This window comes from Ascaphus truei, unplaced genomic scaffold (assembly GCF_040206685.1).
Source record: "Ascaphus truei isolate aAscTru1 unplaced genomic scaffold, aAscTru1.hap1 HAP1_SCAFFOLD_394, whole genome shotgun sequence".
NCBI classification, from domain to species: Eukaryota; Metazoa; Chordata; class Amphibia; order Anura; family Ascaphidae; genus Ascaphus; species Ascaphus truei.
The window spans coordinates 339,855-350,642 of record NW_027456724.1 but is presented as its reverse complement, the minus strand read 5'-3'; the positions used below and the strand labels follow the sequence as shown (position 1 = coordinate 350,642).

General features: G+C 54.6%; 1 protein-coding gene across 1 annotated transcript in view; it reads left to right on the top strand.

The window, feature by feature from the left end:
- Positions 1-736: 736 nt before the first annotated feature.
- Positions 737-10,788, top strand: part of LOC142483923 (cell adhesion molecule CEACAM1-like) — a 100,782-nt gene continuing 90,730 nt past the window's right edge. Inside the window, exons 1-4 of the mRNA XM_075583846.1 lie at positions 737-878; positions 3,064-3,348; positions 4,111-4,386; positions 5,720-5,959. Coding sequence (XP_075439961.1) covers positions 737-878; positions 3,064-3,348; positions 4,111-4,386; positions 5,720-5,959 — 943 coding nt within the window. The remainder of the gene's footprint in view (positions 879-3,063; positions 3,349-4,110; positions 4,387-5,719; positions 5,960-10,788) is intronic.

The window sequence follows — 10,788 nt, the reverse complement described above, 5'->3', positions numbered from 1 at the left end:
CGGGCAGCGACAGAGAGACGGTTTGGCAATTCTTAGGAGAGGGTGGTACCCCCACAGGTTTAGTAACAGGACTGGCAGAAAAGGATTTGTGATTAGAAAGTGCGTAGGCAGTGAGAAGAGGGTCACGCTCTCTAATGATTTGGTCAAAATCTAGGGACAACATACGGGAGGTATCTAGGACCTGAGCCAGTAACCTAGGATCCATCGTTTTTTGATCTGAGGTGGAAATAGCAAGGTGCAGTTGGGAGGACAGGGCCTGTTGAGACTTTCTTGCCTCTCTAAGTTTCTGAGATTTAGTAAGGATTTCTTTACGAATCAGACTTTCCAGAGGGGTTAAACCTTCATACATGAACGCACTCTCAGGCGGAGGTAGTCTCTCATACAGGTACAGATCTTCAAACAGGGACTGGTCCGCAGGCCGGGACATAAGTTCCATTGGAAATTCACCAACCCTCACCACAGCACGGTCCGGTTTTGTGAGGCCGAGCATACTGTTACGGTTGTGCCACAAACCAGGACCGGGCCGCGAGGCTGAGGTGGGGTTATATAATCACTGACCTGAGACCCCGTAGTCTGATCCGGATTGCGCAGTTCGTAGTCGTACATAGCAGAGTCAGGATTGGAGAAGGCAGCATCGTCGTTATTCAAGCAGGAGTTCGGCAACGGGTAGAAAGGAGCTCTCCGCTTCAGCGTGTGAGCGCGGGAGTGACCTCTGTACGAGGAGCGGCCTTGGCCCATGACGCCAGGGTCTGTAGGAGGAGACTGCAGGCTGGCCAAGGAACACCGCAGGGCAGCGCCGGGGAAAACCAGTGCTTCAACACAGGAGTCCAAAACAAGCCTCTGCGTGGAGAGTAGCAGCAGACCTCAGGAAACGAAAGGTACCTCTATTAGGGGAGAATGCAGCAGGTACCAGGAACCAGTGCTGGCAAAACCAACGCTTCAGCACAGGAGTCCGGAGCAGGCCTCTGCGTGGAGAGTAGCAGCAGACCTCAGGAAACACAGGAACACAGGCCTCTGCGTGGAGAGTAGCACCAGACCTCAGGAACTAATAACGAGAACTAGAGAGGTTAGTACACAAATGAGACAAGCCAAGGAGGCTTGTGGCAGAACACAGTAACGTCCAGAGAAGGATTATGCTCGGCCCTGAATCAGTGCCAAAGCCCAGCATATAAAGGGTGGGGATCCAATCATAGGGGAGAGGTGTGTGAGCATTCCTCCAATGACAGAGCACAGGGCTGAAGCTGCGATGAGAGGCAGCACATGTGCCATTGATTGCCAGAGGGAGACTCTGTAAACTGCAGAGATCTGCAAGGCTAGAATCAAATCCAGGAGCGGATTCCTTACAAGTGGAGGTGCTCGTGCACTCCATGGGCCTTCCTTCCTCCATGGTTCCACGCTATTTGTTCTAAGAGATCAAGGACGCCATTGCCCCTGACTCAACCCTTCGCCTCTATACATGGGTCCTAACCCACCAGCCCCTCCTACTGTCCCAATCTGCAGCATTAAGTGAGAGTGCTCCACAGTGCTCTGAGCACGGGAGAGTTCTTTGCCCATTTCACGAACTCCCCGGTCGCATGCCAATTTTGGGAGTCCATGTTCCATATTTCTTTTTCATGAGCAAGACTGCAGCCCCTCTAGTTGGAGGGACCTCCTTCTGCAGTTCTGGTTCCATTTCTCCCCTCATATATTTCTATGTGGGCGCCCAGTGACCAGAACAATACGACCAGGGACCTCCTCACCAACCTGTTCCTGGCATTAGCCAATCTGGTTATATACAAGTCCAGGAAGAAGTGTTTAGTTGGGGTGGCCTCCCTTGCCTGTGAGGCTCTGTTTTGGGTGCTGGTGCACTCCCGTATCTGAGCAGAGTTCACCCACACTGTGGTCACTGGTCAGGTATCAGAGATCACCCCCTATTGGGCCATTAGTGCACTGTTACTTTTATTTACAGGGGGACTGGGCTGGGTTTTTGTGATGTAATCAGTTTGATGCCGTTTCTTTTTTGGTTGGCGCCTCCACAGGTAACCGACCGGATGTTGGGGAATTTCTGGGTGAAAAGGGGATATTCTACTTTTTTTACTGTAGCTTCTGTGTTGAAACATACTTGTTTTGTTTGTCAAAACAGTAATACTCACACCCTGTGCTTCACTTAATGTGTGCCTGACGCAGCTGGAAAATATGTACCACATGGAAGAGTTTTCTTAACTAAAATCTAACAAAAAGTCTAAAATCAGTTAATCATAAAGATTGAACGCAGAGAAGTACAGTTATAAACCTCATGTTACTGAGCGGCAATGATTTGTTGGTAAGTTACAATGATTTTTTGGTCAATTAAAGCAACACAATAGAAATATTTAGTAAGTTACAGCAGAGACTAGATAGTGCTGTCTGCTAGCCTGGTGTACACTAGTTATCTGTGTGCCAATTGTCACATTAGAATCACAAGTCCCGGATACCGGGAATACGGTAATTTCAAATGGTTTATGGGTGTTGGATTTCTGACCCCCTAAAGTGCCTATCCTTAGAAATAAGGGTGGGGGGATGTGTGTGTGTGTGTGTGTGTGTGTGTGTATTTAACAAGCAACAGATCTTAAGAGAAGATCACAAGTTGATCCTGATGGAAGGATCTTGGTGTTTTATCCATCCCCCCCCTCCACCCCTCCCTGGTCCCCACTCTCCTCCTGTCTCTCAGGACTCAGTATCACCCCCACAGCTTCTCTTGTTTCTCCATATATCCTCACCCCCCCATCCCTCCATCCCTCCCTGTCCCCCCTCTCCTCCTCTCTCAGGACTCAGTGTCACCCCCACACCTTCTCTTGTTTCTCCAGATATCCTCACCCCCCATCCCTCACTGGTCCCCCTTCTCCTCCTGTCTCTCAGGACTTGGTGTCACCCCCCCATCCCTCACTGTTCCCCCTTGTCCTCCTGTCTCTCAGGACTCCGTGTCACCCCCACACCTTCTCTTGTTTCTCCAGATATCCTCACCCCCCATTCCTCACTGTTCCCCCTTGTCCTCCTGTCTCTCAGGACTCAGTATCACCCCCACACCTTCTCTTGTTTCTCCAGATATCCTCACCCCCCCATCCCTCACTGGTCCCCCCTCTCTTTATGTGAATGGCACCAACGTGACCCTGCATTGTAATGCGGGGGGTCAGGCCGTGCTTAACTACACCTTCATCCGAGACCAGCAGAGCGTCTCCTGCGCCCAGCACCATGTGACCTGCAGCGAGTCCAGCCCCTTCCTGTACTTCCGTCCAATCATAGAGAGCGACAGCGGGAACTACACCTGCACCATCCAGAACCCCATCAGCAGCAGCAGCAGCAGCGCCCCCGTGAGGCTGAGCGTGGCAGGTGAGAGCCGGGGCAGAGCCGCTAGGAGCGCAGGGAGGGGTTGGCTGCTGTCATATGAGTTAATTTAACCCACAATGCTTTGCTTGGGCTTCCATTTTCTCTCCAGCTTTTCTGTATCTTCCCTTTCTCATTTCTGTATTTATTCAGCTCTTCCCTCTCTGTTTCTGCTGTTTGTTCTTTTTCTCTCTCCCCTCTTATTGTCGTTATTTTTCTATTAGAACTGTAAGTTCTATTACCAAATCTTGCCCCCATTTAGGAGAAAGGGGCAAGTTGCTGGGACGAAGAGCAATAACTTCCCAGAAGCCCCACCCTTTAGTGGCAGGTTATGGTGCTGCCGTTACCAGCGCCATGTTTGTTACGGGTAACACTCCCCTTCCTCACGTTTCTGCCCCCGCTGCAGGGAGACTGTCAGTGATCACAAGGACGTGTCAGTGAGTGACCCCAGGACAGGGGGCAGGAGGAGAGCGCGCCACAGTGAGCGCAGGACACTGCGCCTTCCATACCGGTCATTCTCACGCCATGTTACTCCAGGGGCGGCCAACTCCCGTCCTCAAGGGCCACCAACAGGCCAAGCTGCAAAGATATCCCTGCTTCAGCACAAGTCGCTCAATCAGTAGCTCTGACTGAAGCGGGGATATCCTTAAAACCTGACCTGTTGGGGCCCTCGCGGCTGGAGTTGGTCACGTCTGTGTTCATCTCTCTTCTCTCTGTGTGTGTATGACACTGCATCATGTGATCCCTGTCCTGTTTTCTGATTGGCAGTGAGCGTCTCGGCGGTGACCCTGCACAGTAACGCCTCGGGTCCCGTGTTGGTGGAGAAGGATTCCGTGTCTCTGACGTGTTCAGCTCTCGGTACAGATGTCAGCTTCTCCTGGAGCCTGCGGGGGGCTCCTCTGCCCCAGAACCCACGATATAAACTCACCCCAAATAACTCCACCCTCATTATCAGCCCCGTCACCAGGAATGACACCGGATCCTTCACCTGCACGGCCTCAAACTCGGTGAACAGTGACACCAGCGCCCCCCTGAACCTGACCTGTGAGTAACAGGGACTATTACTGAGTAACAAATACTATTACAGAGCAACAGCAGGTATCAGAGTAACAATGCCCATCGCTGTATAGATTATCCCACAATAACATAGATTACCATGGAGTACCACAGAGTAACATGGGATATTACAGAATGACCCAGAATATAGAGTAACATGAGGATGCGAGGTATCATTACTACCAAATGTGAAAGGTAACGAAAGTAACTGCAGGGTAACAGTTACAGGTCACCAAATGCCACTCACCCCATGGTCACAGGTCAGAGGTTATTTTCTACCTTCCATCAACATGTTAAAGTTCAGCCTGTCCCCATGTCTCTGCCCTCTCAGGGTCAGAGGTTACCCTATTCAGTTCTCTCTCCCGTTACAGGGTCAGAGGTCACATTTATCCTTGTCTCTCCTCTCCCAGGTCACCCTGTCCCCTTGTCTCTCCTCTCCCAGGTCACCCTGTCCCCTTGTCTCTCCTCTCCCAGGTCACCCTGTCCCCTTGTCTCTCCTCTCCCAGGTCACCCTGTCCCCTTGTCTCTCCTCTCCCAGGTCACCCTGTCCCCTTGTCTCTCCTCTCCCAGGTCACCCTGTCCCCTTGTCTCTCCTCTCCCAGGTCACCCTGTCCCCTTGTCTCTCCTCTCCCAGGGCACCCTGTCCCTTTGTCTCTCCTCTCCCAGGGCACCCTGTCCCCTTGTCTCTCCTCTCCCAGGTCACCCTGTCCCCTTGTCTCTCCTCTCACAGGTCACCCTGTCCCCTTGTCTCTCCTCTCACAGGTCACCCTGTCCCGTTGTCTCTCCTCTCACAGGTCACCCTGTCCCCCCTCTCCCAGGTCACCCTGTCCCCTTGTCTCTCCTCTCCCAGGTCACCCTGTCCCCTTGTCTCTCCTCTCACAGGTCACCCTGTCCCCTTGTCTCTCCTCTCACAGGTCACCCTGTCCCGTTGTCTCTCCTCTCCCAGGTCACCCTGTCCCCCCTCTCCCAGGTCACCCTGTCCCCTAGTCTCTCCTCTCCCAGGTCACCCTGTCCCCTTGTCTCTCCTCTCACAGGTCACCCTGTCCCCTTGTCTCTCCTCTCCCAGGTCACCCTGTCCCCTTGTCTCTCCTCTCCCAGGTCACCCTGTCCCCTTGTCTCTCCTCTCTCAGGTCACCCTGTCCCCTTGTCTCTCCTCTCCCAGGTCACCCTGTCCCCTTGTCTCTCCTCTCACAGGTCACCCTGTCCCCTTGTCTCTCCTCTCCCAGGTCACCCTGTCCCCTTGTCTCTCCTCTCCCAGGTCACCCTGTCCCCTTGTCTCTCCTCTCCCAGGTCACCCTGTCCCTTGTCTCTCCTCTCACAGGGTCTCCGGATGGACATATTGTGTGTGCCGCTGGGCGCCCTGATCAGAGGGTGCAGCTCCTCTGTTCCTGGCCGGGGGGTTACCCCGCTGCAGACCTGCACCTGCAGTTCTATAACCTGACGGAGACAAGACAGGACCAAGTGACCATTAATGTGTCCCAGGACCAGATAACCCCCGATACAGAGTTGTCCTGCCGGGGAACACAGGGGGGGCGAGAGGAAACATGTGCACTGACCATTGGTGAGAGATACAGCTATGTAATGTCCACTTGTGAGAGATACAGCGCTGCACTGACCATTAGTCAGTATATTAGAAATACAACTGTATACGGACCAATTCCTTCTTTGCTTTGACATGTGTCCTGAACTCGAACCTCTCTTCTCTTTCTTCTTCACCTGGATCTGACAATCCTGTAAAATCTTATATCTCCTCATTTGATCTCCGTGCCCCTTCTTGGTTCTGTCACACGTCCCTCTAACGCTCGGCCTTAAATACGCTTTCTTTGCACTTGCAATCGCTTCTCGGAACGCCTATGGAGGAAATATCACACTTATGCCGATTTTCTCCACATTTCTTCTTTCCTGTGATAACTCAGATTTTTGTAATGCCAGATACTACTGTCCCGGCTAAGCTCATTCTAAAGCTTGCCGGGAGCTTGCCGGGAGCTTGCCGGGGGCATAGCGGGCTAGCCGCGGGTCTGTTCTCCATTTAAAAATGGAGTTTCCCGCGCGGCGGACGCTTCAATAGATAAGCGCTAATGGCGCTTACTATTGAAAGCGCCCGAGGCGCGGGAAAACCGGCCGGGTTTCGGCCGAAGATAACCGCGCGCCGCCCGCGCTATTTTAAACTGCGGGGGCAGCCGCATTAGAGTCAGCCCGGCCGCTTCTGTACTTCTCCTCACTAATAAACACTCCCAAATCCACTCCACACCGTCTATCACTGCCTCTTCTGCCTCTTCTGCCCTTCCCCTTCTCATCAAACCTTTGCCGACCACTTTAAAGGGAAGGTGGATGTTATCGACACGGAGATTCCCTTTGTCCCCCCCCCCCCCTCCTCTCTGCTTCCACCGAAATCTCCTTCTTCCACTCTCTCTCCTGCCGCAGACCTGGATGTTTCTCAGCTGCCTCCTGCTCTCTTTCTCATCCCTCTTCTGCATGCTCCCTAATCCTAGCCCCTCACACCTTATCAGGCTCCCTAATCCTAGCCCCTCACACCTTATCAGGCTCCCTAATCCTATCCCCTCACACCTTATCAGGCTCCTTTCCTACCCCCTCACACCTTATCAGGCTCCTAATCCTATCTCCTCACACCTTATCAGGCTCCTTTCCTACCCCCTCACACCTTATCAGTCTCCTTTCCTATCCCCTCACACCTTATCAGTCTCCCTAATCCTACCCCCTCACACCTTATCAGGCTCCTTTCCTACCCCCTCACACCTTATCAGTCTCCTTTCCTATCCCCTCACACCTTATCAGTCTCCCTAATCCTACCCCCTCACACCTTATCAGGCTCCTTTCCTACCCCCTCACACCTTATCAGTCTCCTTTCCTATCCCCTCACACCTTATCAGTCTCCCTAATCCTACCCCCTCACACTTTATCAGGCTCCTTTCCTACCCCCTCACACCTTATCAGTCTCCTTTCCTATCCCCTCACACCTTATCAGTCTCCCTAATCCTACCCCCTCACACCTTATCAGGCTCCTTTCCTACCCCCTCACACCTTATCAGTCTCCTTTCCTACCCCCTCACACCTTATCAGTCTCCCTAATCCTACCCCCTCACACCTTATCAGGCTCCTTTCCTATCCCCTCACACCTTATCAGTCTCCCTAATCCTACCCCCTCACACCTTATCAGTCTCCCTAATCCTACCCCCTCACACCTTATCAGGCTCCTTTCCTACCTCCTCACACCTTATCAGGCTCCTTTCCTATCCCCTCACACCTTATCAGTCTCCCTAATCCTAGCCCCTCACACCTTATCAGTCTCCCTAATCCTAGCCCCTCACACCTTATCAGGCTCCCTAATCCTACCCCCTCACACCTTATCAGGCTCCCTAATCCTAGCCCCTCACACCTTATCAAGCTCCTTTCCTATCCCCTCACACCTTATCAGGCTCCCTAATCCTATCCCCTCACACCTTATCAGTCTCCCTAATCCTACCCCCTCACACCTTATCAGGCTCCTTTCCTATCCCCTCACACCTTATCAGTCTCCCTAATCCTACCCCCTCACACCTTATCAGTCTCCCTAATCCTACCCCCTCACACCTTATCAGGCTCCTTTCCTACCCCCTCACACCTTATCAGGCTCCCTAATCCTATCCCCTCACACCTTATCAGGCTCCCTAATCCTAGCCCCTCACACCTTATCAGGCTCCTTTCCTACCCCCTCACACCTTATCAGGCTCCTTTCCTACCCCCTCACACCTTATCAGGCTCCTTTCCTACCCCCTCACACTTTATCAGTCTCCCTAATCCTAGCCCCTCACACCTTATCAGGCTCCTTTCCTACCCCCTCACACCTTATCAGGCTCCTTTCCTACCCCCTCACACCTTATCAGTCTCCCTAATCCTAGCCCCTCACACCTTATCAGGCTCCCTAATCCTAGCCCCTCACACCTTATCAGGCTCCCTAATCCTACCCCCTCACACCTTATCAGGCTCCCTAATCCTACCCCCTCACACCTTATCAGGCTCCCTAATCCTAGCCCCTCACACCTTATCAGGCTCCCTAATCCTAGCCCCTCACACCTTATCAGGCTCCTTTCCTACCCCCTCACACCTTATCAGGCTCCCTAATCCTATCCCCTCACACCTTATCAGGCTCCTTTCCTACCCCCTCACACCTTATCAGGCTCCTTTCCTACCCCCTCACACCTTATCAGGCTCCTTTCCTATCCCCTCACACCTTATCAGGCTCCTTTCCTACCCCCTCACACCTTATCAGGCTCCTTTCCTATCCCCTCACACCTTATCAGTCTCCTTTCCTAGCCCCTCACACCTTATCAGGCTCCTTTCCTAGCCCCTCACACCTTATCAGGCTCCCTAATCCTACCCCCTCACACCTTATCAGGCTCCTTTCCTAGCCCCCGCTCTCACCCAGATCCACAACTCCTCCCTGTACTCTGGCACTGTCCCCTCACCTCATCTTTAAGCATGCGGGGGTAACACTTATTCTCAAGAGCAACCCGCATGGCCCTGCAGCTGCAGCAGCTGTTAATGTGTGTGTGTGTGGGGGGGACATCGCATGGCCCTGCAGCTGCAGCAGCTGTTAATGTGTGGGGGGGGGGACACCGCATGGCCCTGCAGCTGCAGCAGCTGTTAATGTGTGTGGGGGGGGACATCGCATGGCCCTGCAGCTGCAGCAGCTGTTAATGTGTGTGGGGGGAGGGGGGACACCGCATGGCCCTGCAGCTGTAGCAGCTGTTAATGTGTGTGTGGGGGGGGCATCGCATGGCCCTGCAGCTGCAGCAGCTGTTAATGTGTGGGGGGTGGGACATCGCATGGCCCTGCAGCTGCAGCAGCTGTTAATGTGTGGGGGGGACACCGCATGGCCCTGCAGCTGCAGCAGCTGTTAATGTGTGGGGGGGACACCGCATGGCCCTGCAGCTGCAGCAGCTGTTAATGTGTGGGGGGGGACACACCGCATGGCCCTGCAGCTGCAGCAGCTGTTAATGTGTGGGGGGGACATCGCATGGCCCTGCAGCTGCAGCAGCTGTTAATGTGTGGGGGGGCACACCGCATGGCCCTGCAGCTGCAGCAGCTGTTAATGTGTGTGTGGGGGGGGCACCACATGGCCCTGCAGCTGCAGCAGCTGTTAATGTGTGTGTGGGGGGACACCGCATGGCCCTGCAGCTGTAGCAGCTGTTAATGTGTGTGGGGGGGGAGGGGGGACACCGCATGGCCCTGCAGCTGTAGCAGCTGTTAATGTGGGGGGGGGCACCGCATGGCCCTGCAGCTGCAGCAGCTGTTAATGTGTGGGGGGGACACACCGCATGGCCCTGCAGCTGCAGCAGCTGTTAATGTGTGTGTGTGGGGGACACCGCATGGCCCTGCAGCTGCAGCAGCTGTTAATGTGTGGGGGGGGGACACCGCATGGCCCTGCAGCTGCAGCAGCTGTTAATGTGTGGGGGGGGACACCGCATGGCCCTGCAGCTGCAGCAGCTGTTAATGTGTGGGGGGGGGGACATCGCATGGCCCTGCAGCTGCAGCAGCTGTTAATGTGTGGGGGGGGGCACCACATGGCCCTGCAGCTGCAGCAGCTGTTAATGTGTGGGGGGGGAGGGGGGACACCGCATGGCCCTGCAGCTGCAGCAGCTGTTAATGTGTGGGGGACACCGCATGGCCCTGCAGCTGCAGCAGCTGTTGATGTGTGTGTGTGGGGGGGGACACTGCATGGCCCTGCAGCTGCAGCAGCTGTTAATGTGTGTGGGGAAGGGACACCGCATGGCCCTGCAGCTGCAGCAGCAGTTAATGTGTGTGTGGGGGGGGGACACCGCATGGCCCTGCAGCTGCAGCAGCTGTTAATGTGTGTGTGGGGGGACACACCGCATGGCCCTGCAGCTGCAGCAGCTGTTAATGTGTGGGGGGGGACACCGCATGGCCCTGCAGCTGCAGCAGCTGTTAATGTGTGGGGGACACACCGCATGGCCCTGCAGCTGCAGCAGCTGTTAATGTGTGGGGGGGGGACATCGCATGGCCCTGCAGCTGCAGCAGCTGTTAATGTGTGGGGGACACTGCATGGCCCTGCAGCTGCAGCAACTGTTAATGTGTGGGGGGGGCACCACATGGCCCTGCAGCAGCTGTTAATGTGTGTGGGGGGGGCACCGCATGGCCCTGCAGCTGTAGCAGCTGTTAATGTGTGTGGGGGGGAGGGGGGACACCGCATGGCCCTGCAGCTGCAGCAGCTGTTAATGTGTGTGGGGGGAGGGGGGACACCGCATGGCCCTGCAGCTGTAGCAGCTGTTAATGTGGGGGGGGGACACCGCATGGCCCTGCAGCTGCAGCAGCTGTTAATGTGTGTGGGGGGGGGGACACCGCATGGCCCTGCAGCTGCAGCAGCTGTTA